This window comes from Charadrius vociferus, unplaced genomic scaffold (genome assembly GCF_000708025.1).
Source record: "Charadrius vociferus isolate BGI_N301 unplaced genomic scaffold, ASM70802v2 scaffold52, whole genome shotgun sequence".
In the NCBI taxonomy this organism is placed as follows: domain Eukaryota; kingdom Metazoa; phylum Chordata; class Aves; order Charadriiformes; family Charadriidae; genus Charadrius; species Charadrius vociferus.
The window spans coordinates 474,354-492,939 of record NW_009647572.1 but is presented as its reverse complement, the minus strand read 5'-3'; the positions used below and the strand labels follow the sequence as shown (position 1 = coordinate 492,939).

General features: G+C 38.4%; 1 protein-coding gene across 1 annotated transcript in view; it reads right to left on the bottom strand.

Moving 5' to 3' along the window:
- LRIG3 (leucine-rich repeats and immunoglobulin-like domains 3) overlaps positions 1-18,586 on the bottom strand; it is a 55,166-nt gene that overhangs the window by 24,303 nt on the left and 12,277 nt on the right. The window contains exons 3-4 of the mRNA XM_009880876.1: positions 11,663-11,734; positions 11,312-11,386 (exon numbers count right to left, since the gene is read on the bottom strand). Coding sequence (XP_009879178.1) covers positions 11,312-11,386; positions 11,663-11,734 — 147 coding nt within the window. The remainder of the gene's footprint in view (positions 1-11,311; positions 11,387-11,662; positions 11,735-18,586) is intronic.

Genomic DNA, 18,586 nt, shown 5'->3' with positions numbered 1-18,586 from the left:
TTCAACCACACCACACAGCCAAAACATCTACAACTGCCCTATCAATCATGATCTCAAGATTCATTCCATATAAACAACAGCTACAACATATCCGACATACTGACTAGTACTTTCCTTGCCTCTGGGGAAATACAAAGCAGGTCAGTAACTTCTGTATCCATTTTGTTAAGTATATAGGTAACACCATTTAGACTTAATAGTTCTTATGTGCTAAAAAACCCTCAATTTTTAAAGATCTGAGATAGTATGACTGAGTATCTCTTGATTAAGGTTGTCAATATGTAGTATTTTCTACTTATGTGAAATACCTATACGAGCTTCGTTAGTCTGATCCTATAACATGGAAGCCTCATCTCAGGAACAGATTAAGACCTAAAGTCCTATCTTTTGTTTCTATTCAAAATCAGAGCACAAAAATACTCTTGGCACTTCTTTCTCCTGCATAACTCTTTCTTCTAGGTAGATCTTGATCTGCTGTGTTTTGAGAACCTCTTAAGTCTTATCTTACACCATGATCCTGACAAGGAACATGTGTGGGACCCTGTAGGTGGAGCAACTTGGTAAAAAAAAAAAAAAAAAAAGTTGTCTAGAAAGACAGTTCTGGAGAGCTGTGTCTGTGCAGCCTGTTCTCCAAAGTTGTTAGATGTAAAATAACTGTTTTAACATCTGTGTGATTCCGTACTCAGATGGTATCTCCTGTCCCTCAACTAAGTCCTGAGAAGCAGAATATACTGAATTTGCCACACAAACAGGCAAATGAAACTATAAGTAGAGTCTCTTGTTAGAGACTTAAGAGGATATGTAAAGAGGAAAAAAAAACACTGTGTCCGGGTTAGATATATCTTTCTGAGCAGTGCTGAAGCCAAGACACTGGGGTTCACAGATGTTTTGTTTGACCATCTTGTTTTTACATGGCTTCCAGACTAGAACTGGCTTGGAGCAAAGCAGACATGACTGTCCACATCCAAGCATGTACCAGATGGCCTCCGTTATATGTCACTACAGCTCACAGCCTCCTTATTCGCCTTTCCTCAAGTCTTCGTGGCTGCTTCACCTGTTCTTCCGTCCACTCACCCACCGACATCATATACCTCCTGGTGTACCATCTATTGTTTCCTGCCCTCCCAAACTCCTTTGGACTTCTGGAGCTTTTATAAGAAATAATGATGTCAAGACACTGAGTTGAAGAAAATTTAAGCAAAAATAAAAAAAAAAAATTGATAGTAAAGATGTAAGATCAATACTGCAATAAACTTCCTCAGAAAGTGCTGGAAGACTCACGTTTTGTGGCTTTTAGGATACAGCTGAACAACTAAGGAGCACGTAACACAAGAAAGAGCTTCTTCCTTCTTGTAGGAGTTAGCGAAAGAACAAAGATATTTTCTTTTCTTCAATTTCTACTTATTTGACTACTAAAATTAGCCAGACTAATGAAAACGACATCATTTACAAGATTGTAATTATGGTTTCAAGCTGAACACTACCCTTACAAAAATCCCCTGATATGAATGGGACTACATGCTCTTCTCACCATTAGACACCCAACTGCACTGAATTAAGAACCTCTCTTTTTTTTTTTTTTTTAAATCTTTGCAGTTGTTAGATAAAGAAATATTTCAAGTGAAACTATTTTTCTCCAAGACAAAGATGCCAGAAATGGAGCCAGCATTCTGGCTCACTTCCAGTCCTACTGGCAGGTCTACAAGTCTGATGCCTCCTTCACACACAGGCTTCTCACTTTCACTGCGGCAAGCAGTTGTTCTTTCTTTTGAAGGTCTCCTTTATTCCACGATCCACGCCTGTATCGCTATTTCAAGCCAGATGTCAGTAAGTCTCTGATCTTATTTTTTGTGCTCTTCGTGGTATACAGGCATAAAGTAGAAAATGAAAACTCAAGACTCCATAGGCTACTGATACCCTGGTCCAAAACTTGAGACCAAAGACTTACCGATTCCTAAACACAACGCAAATTGGGAAAAGGGGAAGAAAAAGATGTAGAATGAAACAACCCTGGGATCAGAGATGTTTTCATCATCAAAAAGACAGAGGCAAATCCAAACTTCCAAACATGTGATACTCCATAGCAATTCTCTCCTGATTCCAGCCACAGTACCAATACGTAATTAATTAAACTTGCCTTCCAAACTCTCTTCTTGATAGCCTGGAGTCTGTTTCCCATTACATTTTCTGGCATTTCCAAAATAATCACAAGTTACTTATCACGTGATAGCCAAATGAATGTGTAAGTTCATTACTTTATTTTAAAGAAAGTACACAAAAGCAATGCAGGCATAGCTATTTCAGCATGAGCTGACAACAGACGTCATAACCCATTGCAGACCTGGTGCACTCTGTGACTGTTAGTTAATGCTAAAACCTTGGACAATTGTAAGTACGACCTAGATTAAACCCAGCATAATGCCCTCCAATATTATAAATCATATTTCCAATCTGATGTATGGACTCATTAAGTAAAAACACTTATCCTTTATTGTTACAGAGCCAATCCTCCCTTTTGGAGGGCACAGACCAAAGTCTAGGCACTTCAGACTGCACATCTTTCTAGATCTACTCCTAATCTCAACTGTTAATACATGTTGAGGAATGTTCTCCTGCCCAATTCTATTTCACTCAAGGCACTGAGTCATTATATTTCACTGTTCTGTTGCAATAACCACCAACCAATTCTCTAAGATATAACCCCAATACTTATGCCTGACCTCTTAACTTCATTCTCTGTACTGGATGCCCTACAACTTGGCACCTCCTCCTTGGTAAAATTTCCTACCATTCTTCCATTTTGTCACACAGAGACAGCGTTCTTTATTTTTCTGATCCATTCTTATTAATCCATCTTTACCGCTGTTGATCAGAAAATCATGCCAGTTTTTTCCACTGCAAATAGCTCATAAAATTTGCATTCTTTTCCATTCTCATCACAAAAGCATTTATCTAGGCTCTCACTACTGTATATTTTTTCTACAACAAACTCCGTGTTTCTACAGACTTTTTCCCTTTCCCATCATTCAGTCTAAATTGCTGCCATAAAAATGTAGTTTCCATGTCTGCAAGTCTGACTAAGACAGGTTCCTTTTCAAATTCTTTCATTTACTTCCTCTTAGTCTCCACACCAAATGTCAAAGACTGCAAGAACTAATTCCAGTAAGTTTCTTTGCTCTAGCTTTTTGCTTGCAACTTCAGCCCAAGTCACACATGGTTTACCACCACTCTCATTTTTGGGACTTTCTCCAAGTAGCCTTATGCCTGAAGCCTAGTCTGGCATTCCTCTATCCTTTCTTTCAATCCTTCTTCAAAACAAACTCTTCCAGGCAGCATCCAAATCTTAATCCTTCCCATAATAAAGTGGTAGCTGAAGAGATGACAAGGATGTAAAATATTTGACCAACATTTTCTTAATATTGGGAGCCAGACTTTAGTTGAGTATGCTAGCTTTATAAACACACAATACCACTTTCTCTGGCAAGCGTAGAAGGGAAAGGCATCCACTCCTACTGAATGTAAGCTTTCATTTTCAGGAGTTGCGTCTAAACTTCTTTCTTGTGACTGTAGCTTTCTAAATGCTAACTGAGACAGCGTTCTCTTGGGTTTTATATACAGCTTCTACTCCCAGACTACTGTGAGATGACAAAGAGGCAGGTTTCTCATACCTGCACCTAATCTAAATAGTCCCACAAACGAGGACTATGAAAAAACTTCTTTCTTTACAGAAGGCCCCTTGCAGGAGTTTTCCTCATTAAGATACTGCCACACAATGAAAACTATCACTCTTATTTCCACATTGACAGCTGAGGCAAATGTACAATCTATTTTGGCATGTATGCTTCAAATAATTGAATTTTACATTTCAAGTTACTATTTGAAGCATAATCTGGGATTCCCATAATCACAAAACATATTGAAATATACTTTTCCATATTTAAACAGAAATGGACACACAATACTAAAATAAAATCCTTTCTAAATAATATAAGGGATTTATCACCACTTTTCTTCAGTAACTACATTTGTGCATAAAGTTAGATAAATACTTAAGCTGTATGTTGATTCCTCAAAGCCAGGATGTGACAGTGCACACTTAAATTTTGGAAGAGTATCTTTTTGGCAACAGAGATTTTTTAATTTTTTTTTTTAAAACCAAGAATGAAAAATCAGTGACCAGTATATGCTCTGTTATTACCCCCCAAATGAAGAAGGTAAGACTATTTTGTTCTTCCCAGTAAGGAGAATGGAAGCAAGCACAAAGCTGCCTAAAATACAGATGAATTTACAAATCCTTGGTCATAAGCTCAGCATCTTGTTTAGCAAAGATCTGAGAGCCTCTTCAACTGAAGAGTTAGTTTATTTAGTTTTAAGGGCTATAAAGAAAAATCCTTTTTCAGACTACATAGCTAAGTTAGGTAGCATGAACAATTTCATTCACCCTGAAAGCCCTATAAAATACAGCTATTGCCAGTGCAGTATCATAAGCTCCACATACTAAAGGTTTGTATTGCATCTGAGTTCGCTCTGTCTCCACTGCCTGATAGCACAACGCTTGACCAACCTCAAGGAACAACCACGTTGTAACCAGGTCTTTCATCAACAGGTTTTTATTCAGATTGGAGCAAAGCATGCTGTTCACTGTTCACCAAAGAAATCTTACTGATGACTGAAATCAGGATGAATGAGTAAAGAAGGAAGGAGCTAATATCGTAAGACACAAAGGTAAGACTCAGCTCTTCGGATAACCTAATTTTAAAATTTCAGAGCTTATTTATGAAGCCTGGTATACACTAAAACTTGAAGATCTTCTCCAATAAATTCCCCGCTGCAGCTGTGTGGGTTGACGAGCAACAAGTAGAACCTCCCATTGAGAGCACATACTACTGCCTGGAGCGGAAAAAACTTTTTAGGCATTCTCTGGGTTTTTGTTCGTTTTCAGTGACCAAAATAATATTTAAAAAAAAAAATCATTGTCGATGGCTTAGATAATCCCAAACAAGCCAGCAAAAAAAATTTTTTTTTTTTGTTGCCTTGGAAGAGAATGACTTTGCACTTTCTCAGCACTGCAATTCACTTTTAACTTCTTGGTTTGCTTCTCAGAAGCGCTTATTGAACACCACAGGCCTGAGGTGAATAACGAAGTAATCAGAGTCATTTTAGAGTGGATAATCAGAAAGCTACATTTAAAGCTGCAACAATTTTGTTATTGTGAGAACTTGCGACCCCTGAAGTCAATTAACACTGGCTACTTTCCAGTCCTTTTGTCCTGTTTTATGTCCTGACCAATCTTTTTTGCTCATTTACCTTTTTAAACATCCACGACAAGACACGTCTTCAAAGCCAATGCACTTAAACTGGCATACACCAACAGAAAGACATTACAAACCGAAGGCTGCAGAAAGCCTTCAGAAAAGTGACTTGCGGATTCAGTTCAGACCTTAACAAACAAGTGGGCCCATTTCTGAGAAACCTCCTCAATACTGGCAACATTTTTCATCATCTCAACTCAAAACCGAATGGCCATGTGATTCCTTGTTTTAACTGTGTTAAAGGCTTCCTGAGCAGATGGGGCTGAAGGATCCTCTCAGGGTAGGAGAGGTAAAAACAGTACCATGTTGCATATTCTGTAAGTTTCTTAAGAAAAGAAGATTTCACATTCTGAAAAAAGTAAAGTGGGAACCTAACACAAACCACATATTAATGTAAAACTTGAAAAACATTACTGGATTGTGAATAATCCATGCTCCTTTTACTCCTGCATCACGAACTTTGTATTTTCCACGCTGCCTTTAGTAAGACCGAACATTTGTTTGTGTTCTAGACTTACGCAACAGGTCTTTACAACATAAGACACAAGGATATTTCCATCTAAATCACCTGCACCATAAGTACTAGTGGTTTTAAATAAAATAATTTCCATTCAATAAAATGAATAAAATGTAAAATCACAAATTTATTTAAAACATTCCATCATTTAAAGCTAGTCTAATATCAGAATTTCACTATATGCACTAGAGACTTTGGCATGCACAACTTTTCTAGACCCTACAGACTAGAAGATGATTACTGTATAATATATCCTGGATGTGGGTAATAAGAAACATGTTTTTTAATATTAACTCTAGTTCTATACATGCATTTTGATAAGAACAGTATAATTTAGTTGGAGAGGCAGGATGCTTTAATACTCAAAGTTGCCCTGTCTCTCTAAAGTCACTGCTGCCTTCTGTTTTCCATAGTACTCAAGGATACAGCGCACTGATGATGTTGGATGGTGCCTACAATTACGTATTTTTAAAAATTCTGCAAGTAAAGTAGTATGGGTTTCTTATTTAAACTGTATATCCTTAAACAAAACCTTAAATAATGTTGCAGCATTTGCATATCAGTGTCTTTCTTCCTTACAAAGCACTAATCACATTGAAAGTACTGATTATTTTCCGAAGAGTTTTAAAGTAAACCTCTATGCAAACTGTAATTGGTAGTTAAACACCATGCAGGACTTCTATACAAGGCTACCGTACTCGAATAACTTGGTTTCAATCTATTTCTGGACTCAATGTAGATACAAAACTTTGGTATTGTCTTTTAAATCTGTCATTGCTGTAGTTTTCTTCTCCTGTACCAACATCACAGATTCTAGCAGATTTTCAGGATAAACAGGATAGGACTGGTACACTTTGGATAATGAATGCCATTAGAATGGTAACCAACTTAAAAACTTCTGCTTGTTCTCCTGGAATGAGGGCATTAGTGCCTATTTCTCTACCTGACACAAATGTGATCCACCTATCTAGAAACAATGAAAAATTACCCATTCATTCTCCCAGAACTGCAGAATTTTCCAGTATAAAACTACCACAACTGTTTAGGGCAATTCTACATTAATTTAACTGTTTTTACAAGCACTTCAGGAATGCAAATTAGGAAACATCTAACATATTTGAGTTCTAGGAATAGATAAATACTGTACTACTGTGTACGGTGTCTGTACATTATATTTTTGTGGTAATCAGTTATTAAATCCAGTATTCTCTCTAAAAGCTTATGTTGTCAAGGTCTTGGTGTGACCTGGCCTCCTGGCTAGAACCAATGTGCTGACTGGAGAGCTGGCAATCTCTGGCAAATGGCTGAAGCCTCTTTCTGCCTTGGTAAACCGCTCTCTTTCTGCCTTCTCTCACAGAAGACAAAGGGCTGAGTGACTGAGCAAAAAGACCACCCTGCAATTTCAGTTTCAAGTAATTTACTTAAATGGTCAAACATGCTGAAAGATGCTACCAGACCTTTGCAAGTAAGGTCACTGTAAGACAGGCATGCCCAAGTACATTGGCTAGATGTTTCAAAAGGAACCTAACTTTAGACATCTAAAAGTTAGTTTCAAATAGCTATCTAGATGAGCTTCAGGAAGAAAGCCATCTGAACTATCTTAAGGAAGACAAATCACTTCTGAGAGAGCCTTTTCTTCTCCACACTAACTGTAGATCCTCTTCAGGATGAAACTCATACTTAATCATGCCAAACTTTCAAGAATTTAGGCTAGGGAAGATGAATCCTACTCTTTGCTCTGTCCAGAATATATTATATCTGTTAGTGTCAGGCAAGCCATCACAGCTTCACAACCTAAAGCCTCCTGACCAGATTTAGCCCAAAGTACCACCCATTTAGTTCACAGCAGCTTCCAGGTTCCCAGGAGGCTCACAAAGTCTCCCATGCCATGTGACAAGCTACATACTCACCACATGAATAAAATCATAGATGCATCTCCAACCATGCAAGGAGAGTGTGTCTGCATGTGCTTGTATAATCCTTCACACAGACATAAGGTGTTTCCAGGGTGGTAGGGGGTGCGTGTGTGCCTGCCTGATACTTTTCTCTCCCATGGTGTTCCACTCTCAACTGGCATCCATAAAAACAAAATATTGGCATTGTTGTTACAGACAGACCATGAGACTGGGAACATCTACTGCTCTGGGTATGTTTACCCTACATAATTCAACAGTATGTAAATATCTCAGCTAGATAAATATCAATTAGAGATAGAAACGAGGTATCTCCAGAAATGGAAACTACACTAACATGATAATCCACCTATGCTTGTTTACACTGCTCAAATAATTTAGACATACAGTGCTGTATGGAGATACCTGCACTATTATTCGCCATAGACATACCAGCAGTGTCAGTTCCTTTGCAGGACAAGAAAATTCTTGCAGAACAGGTAGAATTCTAAGGCTCCACAGCTGAGTGACAAGTACTAAGAAGTGAAAAAAAGTTCTTGCAAGAAAAGAGCTTCAACAATGAAGACTTTGGCAAGAAAGGAGGATACCACTCCCACAGCACTCCTTAAAGACTCCTTGGAAAAAACAACTGGCTTTTCAACTGACAGTAATGATCTAACATATATGTATCTCATAAGAAATGTAATCAAAACAAGTTTCAGAAGACTACCACCCTCATTTCTGCTATTGCTTGAAAGTCAGAACAAAAGACTCAACAAGGAAACAGCGGTTTGTTTTGGAAAGGCTCCACAAGCTCCTTTCATATAAGAGTTTAAAATCCTGAAGGAAGTCATCATATGTTTCGAGTACAGTTATTCTTTGAACAGTGGTTCTAAACATTGTATTGTAATTCTTCATGTGTTCTCTTTGCATGACTTAGATACATTAACTCAGTTTGATTCAACCCCTCCAAATAACATCCAACACAGAAAAAATAAGTGAACATATTTTCACTTCTAAAAAAATGGATCATTAGATTGAGTATTTGTCCATCTGTGATACAACCATATTACATATCTTTTTATGCCAGACAACTGCTGTATGTTTATCCCTCTTTGTTTATATTCTTTTCTGTAAAAATGAGATTTAACATCTTTACATAAATAACTTCCAACTTGTAAGAAAAGGAGGCTGAGGGGAGACCTTATTGCTCTCTACAACTACCTGAAAGGAGGTTGTACAAAGGTGGGGGTCAGTCTCCTCTCCCAAGTAACAAGTGATAGGACGAGAAGAAACGGCCTCAAGTTGCACCAGGGGAGGTTCAGATTGGATATTAGGAAAAATTTGTTCACTGAAAGGGTTGTCAAGCATTGGAACAGACTGCCCAGGGAAGTGGTGAGGTCACCATCCCTGGAGGTATTTAAAAGATGTGCAGATGTGGTGCCAAGGGACATGGTTTACTGGTGGACTTGGCAGTGTTAGGTTAATGGTAGGAATCAATGATCTTAAGGGTCTTGTCCAACCTAAACGATTCTATGATTCTCTTCCATGTTTTAAGGAGAAACCTTTGCAAAAGAAATAAGATGCTCCGTTTTTTGAACAATGCAATACCACTCTCTCATTTTATATACATCTGTTTTGATATAGAACAAACAATTGTCTTAACTATACATTGACATTCAGAAGTTAAAGTAAAGCCTTTAAACTACTTAATGAATTACTTCTACCATATTCATCTCAAGGAATCTCTGCTGTGGTCATCAAATAGGTATTAAATCTCAGGTGGAGCACTCATATTCAGTAGTGTCCTGACACCATACAGAAATAATGGAAATTAGAATGAGAACAAGCTAACACCAACCAGACCAAGTTTAACTGCATTGGTAATATGATAACAGCTTGTAGAAATACTTTTTGGTTTTTTTCCCTCCTTTTAAGTGTCAGTATATGTGCAGAGTACAGATCTAACAAAGGTTTTCCCATGTTTGACCACCTGAGTAAATCAACCAAGCTAGTGACCTAAGGATATGGAACAATCAATCCAGCAGTGACAGATTTTCATTTATTCTCCCAAAGGAATACAAAAATCTTTACACAGCTGCAGAAGGACGACTTTAGGTTCATCTAAACTAGGTAAGTTTCCATGAGAAGGACTAGAGGAGATGCTAAGACAAATTCTCAACTTTGTATTCATCAAGAGCAAGGCAAGAGGATCTAAACCACTTTATTACGTTCGTATTTCCAACCCTGTGGCAAAAAGAACCTTAGCAACGTGGTAAAAAAAAAAAAAGAAATATATTCTTTAGATCAAGTAGATGCTTAAACTACAGAATGCTATGCCAGTGTAAAAATGATGTCAACGCTAATGCAAAATAGAAGATATGCTTAAACTCAAAAGTTTGTCAGACACCATCTGCTTTTTCTTTCATTCTTTTCTGATTCTGATCTGTAAGAAACCACATCAGTATCAAATGTCACTTAGTTCTTATTCAAACAGAGCAGTCCAGACACAGTGGCTGCACCAGCTGACTTAGCTGACCTGGGCCCAGAGTGAAAACAAACCCCTATAAATCACCAGATGTAAGCAATTGAATAGTGATCAACTTAATTAACTGAACAGCTTTCCAAAGTTTACTGTATTGTTTTAACCCTTCAGGCTTCTTCAAGAAAGGTAACTTGCAATTTGTATTCAAGGGCAGAATTTGGCCAGAGGGCTACATATTACTAGCTTTAGACACTTTAGATTCCCATTGATAAAACCCAAATCCCACACGTGAAAAATGTGTCTTTTCTGTTTTTTCCAATTAATAGTACAATAGTAACTATTTTTGTTAGCAGTTCCTGGGGGGGGGAGGAAATCAAACTGATTTCAAGTGAAAAGCTCAGGAATAAAATTTCCTTTAAAATCAACTGTTTTGGTTATGGGCCCTATATGCCTTCTACAACTTTATACTCATATTACAGATGCCACATAAAGTAACCTACTGATTTCTTTCAAACAAAACAATGAACATAGACATAATTGTATGTCACAATTACATATATTAACTGCAACCATAAAAAAATTACGCCACACATTAAAACTGGCTCAAAAAGACATTTTAAAGATATTGGCAAAACATCTTCTAACATAGATACTTGTCCTGAAGCTGCGTCTCGAAGGGATTTCCCCATGTTGCCCACTGAAATTAATGGAATTCTGCCATGATTTAACAGAAGTGGGATTTCAGCCAAGATGCATAATGATAGAGTGTAACTCTTGTTTTAAAGTCTGCATTGTAAAAGTTTGTATAACATTTACTGATGTTTGTACAGTGCCTAGCACAACAGGGCTGAGGCTTCTGGGCACTACCACAACATAAATTAATTCTAATGCAGTCTTTGTATTTGAGGGTAGCATAAAAACTACAAGGATTAAGCTCAATTATACACATTTTAAACAACCTGCTAAATAATATGACATAATCAACTTCCTAACCACAAGCTGCTCTATTTCCAATTATTTCACTTTAATCTCTGTAATGCACATATTTCCACGAACCCTGTAAAGTCAGTTCCACTAACTACGGACAAGAGTAATATCTACTTACAAAGACAGAAGAGTTATATTTGCAGAGACTGGTCCCAGATCTGGAATGATTTCCAGTTCATTGTCGTTCAACTTCCTATTAATATTAGAAAGGGGAGAGTCAGCTTTGATGTTCATCACAAGTATGTACACTGACTTGCTAAATTGATGAACAGTGTCACCCCAAAATTAAAAAATATTTTCCATTTCACTTAAACTAAAATATCAGAACAGCAAACGTCTTTGCTGTTCAACCACTTATCCCTAGAGAAATAGCTATACAATTAGCATACACCAACACTGGTTGGTTTTTTTCAGTTGGGGGATTTCTTTGGAGCTTTTTTTTTTTTTTAATTAAGACAAATTAACTTACACTTCCTGAAGACTATGAAGGTGATCCAAGAGACTGGTCTTGATTGAAGATAATTTGTTGTGACTTAAGTCCCTGTGAAGTTACAAAAATAAGCAGCCTGTCAGTTTTGCCATAATATATCAGGTAAAGCAATACAATTTCAGTCCAAATTAAGTTATCATTTGTTTCCAAGTATATAAAAAGTAAAATTAGAATAGAAACTCATTTGAGTATACAAGGTATAAGAGTAAATACCTCAGTCACTGCCAGCAGTGTCAAAGAATTTCCTATACCTCTGAAAAATTTAGAACTGTTTATTGGGATGCGTGCAAGACCCATGAAAAACATCTGAAGATTTTGACTCATATACACCACCAACCACCCCTCTCCCTCATCCCTTCACAACAAAAGATCTGGCTAAAGCAACCTCTTGGTTACATGGAAAATTCATAAACCAATACTCATTGGAGCTTCATTCCTTGAGTCAATCGTAGTATTGGTATCATTTGCTCATGTACTCACTTCTCTAAAGCGACACGCAGATGCTAAGTACATAATGAGGACTGTCCATAAATCTCAATTCTATTTTCGTGCTTTCACACAATTCAGGACTCCATTCCTACATAACAAATTTAATGGGGATCTTAAACAAGCAAGGTCAGAAGAAAACAGACATAGGAAGGCCTAATTCTCTTCAGAGTTTTAAGAGTTTCAAGTCTGTATATTAGTCACATTAATACCACACTTAATTGCACATGAAGTAGCTCGAGCACTTAGCTTGTGCCACTCTGTACGGAAGATCCCAAATACATAGCGATGCAGTTTATAAGAAATCTTGTTCCTGTCTTTGCAGTGTTTGCTACAAAACAAGCCAGGGCACTAAGAACACAACGTATTTTCTCCACCACTGTCAAGAAATTCTCTTCCCTACAGACACCATTCATCTTCACTGTATGTGCTCTCGAACATTTGACAACACCATAAAATAGTCTTAAAAACCTTTTTGCTGTAGCCTCGGTAGTACTGGAAAAATCACAGAAATAAAAGAATGACCATACAATAGAAGGTAGATAAGCTAATTACACAAACTTGCACATCTATAGAGATCTACACAAGTGGTATAGATTCACAACTGACCTTGTCAGCATGGCGAGCCCTGTTGAAGACCTTCCCTTTCTTAGTCAATCATCCACCAGACCATGTACCCTCCTGCTCCCACACTACAGCCTGTCACTACCTTACCTGCACCAACTCAGCCATCTGCAAAGCGCTCGCTGGATGTTACAACACTGAGTTTATCCAAGCCAGCAAACAAAAACTGCACTATTTTTAAGGAGTTCTTAAGCTCACGCCAGTGAGAGTCTGCAATGCAGACACATAAAGAACCACATCAGCGTGCTTCAGCAGTGAGCTGCTATAGCATCAGGTACAGGCAAAGAAACTTCTCTCCTTTTTTCGTGTGCTAAATAAGCGCTGAACAGTCATCCAACGTGTGTCCTCATCAGGCCACACAAGCATGAAGTATACTTCAAATTGAATCTATGAGGAAACTCGGGGATCCCTTACTTTGTCTGGATAACACGACCCAGTACAGTCCGCTATACTGAACATGCCAAACACAGGCCTGACTGCCATGAACTCCATCTAAAGTTCTGGAACTGAAGAAACCTGATGATCAGCATATCCTTGCTACACACAGACCAGAACCAGCTTAAATCAAGCCAGGTTCAGGGTCTGCACGAGGTGTTCTGCTCTGTGACTTTAGCCCTGAACAACTGCAGATCCAGAGAGCTCCGGTTTCTCTGCACCCACCGCTGCAGGTCCTCAGACACAGGTGTAATGCTGCAACCCAGCTAGGCAACTACGCTTCTTCAACAGCACACGGGGATGGTAAAACCGTGTTTTAGACTCCCCCAACCGTTTGGTGTTTTATGCAGGACTTGTTCAATGTTGCTAGGATAATTCCATTGTCCCTTTTGTCCTCTCCCGGAACCAGCAGTTAAAAAATAATAATAATAATAAAAATCAAACATTAAAAATAATCCTGGGCATGTACGGGCATTATCAAGGGTACCACCAGTATTCGGTCAGGAGGTGTGCCCTGAACCAGCCACCTGGATCGGGCCCAGCAGGCTGCGGAGCTGTGGCACCGGTGCCTGGCTCGGGGCCATGGGCAGGGAGGAGATAACATGCTTCATTTCCCAAGCCAGGGCTGCACAGGAGCATGCACAGGGCAGACCCGCAGGTGCAAAAGGCATTTTCCAGCACACGCACACAAAAAAAAAAGGGGGGGTAAGGGCTGGGGGAAGGGGGGCCACCTAGAGAAGGGGAACACCCTCCATCACCATCAGGTGGCCACAGAGGGGACATTTTCCGAGACTCAGCTCTGGTCTCAAGCACCTAATACATATCCACACTTTCTTCCAGGTGTCTAAACCCCAATAGATTTTCCTCTTAGAGATGGAAAACCAATACAGTGTTAACATTTGCAAAAACCCATAAATGTTAGTTTCATCATTATGATTTTGAGTTCTCCTGTAAATGAGGTTAACCACACTTGAGTTAGAGGATTGCACCATTCACTGCTTAAAAATCTAGTGCAAACATTCGTCTGGCCATAGACTGGAGAAAAATCCCTTTGTTTAGCACCTGAAGACATTAGCTGCACAGATTTGAAATTCCAATACTGCAGTCTTAAATGTAAAGACTGAAAAAGTATGCCATTAAAAAGATCTAGAGGGGAATCTAACTTGGTCCTTTAAAGCAGACAGAGTAGAAACAATTTTTACCCTTAAACTTAATTCAATATTTGGCTTTAGTCTGCAGGGATTATAAGAACTATGCAAATAAACAGCCAAAATTCAGTGAAGTTATGGCTGTTAGTGACTAATATGTTACTGGTCTTCATGCTTCAGACAAGACTTAGGAATCAGTAATTATTTCAACAAAGAGCTTTCAACGTTAGTGCTAAAAACCTGCATTTCTTCATTTCATCTAAAAACCCTGCAAAAGGTTTATTTAAAACATGTTTGCCTAAAGGACCTACCAGACAGTAACAGACGTGAGTAGATTTGTTCTGCTGGAGTTATAACATGTTAAAAAAAAAAAAAAATCTGGCAGAGTCCTTAAACTATAAAAAATCCTGCAATTACAACCACTGCTGTGCATGATCACCACACTGGAGCCAGACACTTTCACTCATAGCTCAAGCTCACATCCATCTGGAGTCTATCAAGGCAACCGTGAGCGTAACAACTTACATTAGGTTTCAAACTATTTTTTTTTGTGTTTGTTTTTTAACACTAAAGATACCCTCAGATTTTCCACATAGCACCTACTTTAAAAAATACATACATACAAAATCCTCATTCCTGGTTTCCTTATAGCAGGTTGTCAAAGTTGCAAAATACCCAAAGCAAATCAACAACAAAAAAAACCCCACAGACAAAACTGAATCGCCTGTTTCACACAGCTGTATACATGCTTGTCTATCAATTGCTGGGTAAAATACGAATTATAAATATTTTATTAAAACATTATTTCAGTGCTACCAGCATGAGAAACTTCACCAAAAAAAAGCCTTGCAAGTTACATTTTTAAGTTAAACCAGAGTGGCTGGAAGTGAACCAAGAGTCAAACCATTCGTCTTTTACTAATATTCTAAGTGACGCTTAAGCCTATAGAAGTTTCTGAAACTTATAAGCACTGGATCTGAGGCATTTTTTTAAACATAAAAATCCATCATCCCTGTTGCAAAGCTGCAAGCACATTTCGGTCCAATGCCTTTCTCAACGTATCTTAAAACAAGTATGAAGAAAAGGTTTGAAAACAAATCAGTATTCTTCCTCCAGAGAAATGGAACTGACAATGTTAAAACACTAAGATTATTACTATGCATTTTCCATTTCTGAATTTTCCTTGTCTGTTAAAACCACATTACAAGTGGGGAGAAAATCTCCTGTGTGATTACTTTTTCTACTAGAATTTCAAAAGCCATCAGATATAACAGTGAATGCACCCAGAAACTTCAGAAGCCAGTTTTATATTAGGAAATTCTTTGAAACAATAAAAAGTACATATACCTGTTCTTCACCTCAGATTTCTAATAAAAGTGATTGAGCATTTAAATAGAATTGCCTCAGCTTGAAAAAGCATGCCATAGTTTTTGAGGCCCCTTAAGAACCCGTTTCATAGAAGAAACTGTTTTCTATATTCCATTACGTTTGTACGACCATCTTTTACAACTCTGCGTTATAAAGCTGGAACATCACTCTGAACGTCTATGTTCGTGTGATCAAAAAACTGAAAGGAAAGCCTAATGCATGAAGGGAGAGGGTGAGTGTTTCTTCACACATTTTATAAATATAACTTTTAGACTCTAACTTAATTTACAACACTTAATCACAATTATCATCTTCTTCCTTAGAGAACTCAGAAACCTGAGCCCCAAGTCAAATTTTAAAATGCAAATCCAGCAACAGCTTCTTAATCAGTCCCACTGGGGCCTATAGAGCTGCTAATTCAGCAGAAATCAGGAGAGCTGAAAAACAAAAAGCCAGGCTGTAGCTGTTTTAAGACACTGATCCAAAGTGACTCATAAATCAGCTTGCTATGTTCAAGTTTTAGTCTGGAAAATATTGAAAAACAGCTGTGAAAACCATACGGACCTTTTTGCTGGCAAATCTGGTAGAGAACTAGAGGATTTATAAAATGTAAATACTAAAGATGTAATACAAACACAAGTGAAAACCATCTTTCAGACTTTCCCTCCTGCCCCACCGACAGTTTTAGCATTCCTTGGTGAACCTGGCAAGGGGTACGGCAATGCCACCGGGAGTTTGCACACACAGAGGACACCAGCCAACGCTCAACACTCTTCCTCCCTCCCTCCCTCCACCTCCAGCTCTGCTACACCAGCTCTAACAAAGCCACATTCTTACAATCTCAGCACACACATCCTGGAAGTATATCGAAATCTAACTTCAAAACTATTTGTAAACAAAACCATTACAAGTGTTTGTCGGTTTTCAGCAGTCTGTCACCTTCCATGAAGGCAGCTTCACAGAAGATGGCATTTTGGGCTAAAATCACAGTAAATCTGGCAATTATACCCTATTTACACCCCATTCTGTGACGCCCTCTTCGGACAAAGCAGTAAATTCACACTTGCCACCAAAAAGAAGGGGACCTGACTCAGTACACAGACTCATCTTCTTTTCTCCCTCTTTGTCCACCACCCTGAGGTCACACAGCCTTTCCATGTTAGATTCTCTCATTTTATTTCATCGGAGAATTTGAACACATAGGAATGAATGACAAAAGTGAAACAAAACTTCTTAACGCCGACTCCATCTGATGCTCCATCCAGGCGAGCAGAGAGATGGGCAGAGGAAGGTGTAAAGCCTAACGCAGGCCTAGACCTTCACAGGAACAAGAGCTTCCCCTCTCTCGCTTGGGAGATCTCGCCTGCATATGGTGAGAACGTGGTATAATAGTTGTTGTTTTCTAAAGAGGATTGGAAAACCTGCGATTAAACTACTAGCCTTTGGCTATACCCGCTATGGACTTCCATGGAAAACACACTAAACATATGCCAATAAAATTCATAAACAATCTTTAACAATTTGTAAATGCACAGTTTGTTGCAACAATAACCCAGGCTATTCAAACCTTTTTTGCGTATGTAAAACCAAAACGCATTATAATCTTAAACACAGCACACCCCAGCCCCGAGTACTGGAGTAGCTGGAGGTAACAGGCAATGGCCACGCTCCTCCTTGCTCTCTTATTAAGAAGAGGGGAAGTAAGAAAGAGCAGGGTACTTCTAAGGCATTTGACACAAACAAAAGAAATATTTACACAAAAGCGGCCAGACCACATGGTTTGGTGACACCTACAAAGATGTACTCCTGTGAGTTTAAGAGTGAGGGACACAGCTGTCCAATGAGTAATCACAGCAGGGTTTCTTACAACAGACCAAAGTTTATTTATACAAGTGGAACTTATTTTCTCACACTTTTAAAGGAATGTGAACTTACATAAGGACAATTTACACTACCAAGGGAATTCTAATTAGAAAAACCTCCCTTGTGCTAACAAAAAAGCCCTGCAATGTGTTTTATTGTCTCTCAGTAACGTAAGTGGAAAAGACAAATTTGGATTACTGCTAATGCAAAATGCTTTTTAAAGCACCTCTAGAAATGAAAGTTCTGTGACTTTTCCCCTTTATTTGGGGTTTGGTTTTTTTTTTTTTTTTTTTTGTTTAGCATGCCGTCACACCTGAATTTTAACTTAACAGTGCTAAAGTAAGCTAAGCTAAGAAACTAAACTATGAAGCTTTGCTTAGTATCAAAAAAGCATTAGGTTTTGTCAGAAAACTTATGTTAGCGTCCTGAAATACTTCAAAAGAACAGGAGGGATGAAATTTAATAGGAAACAAAGCCAGTTGTTGAATGTAAAGCAGATCTGGTATTTGATTCGTATGCTTCAATCACATAAACCAAAAGGGAAAAAAAAAAAAAAGTTTCTTTCCCCTCACACTTTCCTATACCATTGCTGGAAATATTCATCTCCCAGAGCCATTCCTACCAGTTGAACCCATATGGTGTCAATAGAGCCATCCACATTTCATGAGTCAAGCAGCATGACCTCCAGACGAGGCAATTGAACAGAATTAGCCACAACTAATTGAAAGTCTTCCTGTTTACTTTAAAGTCCTTATCTCAATCTGCTTTGGAAATGTAATAGAAAATTAATACGACTAATACAGAAGATCTCCGAGTGACAAGAGATTAAAAACAAATGTGAAAAGCGCCTCAGCTACTTTCAGGCTCTTAAGAAAGCTCACGCAATTTATTTGTGCGTAAAAGTTTGCCACTGGAAGTAAATTTTGGGGAGCGGTGGCACTGGGGTCCGCGTTCCCGCCGAGCCCGTCAGTCCGTGCCA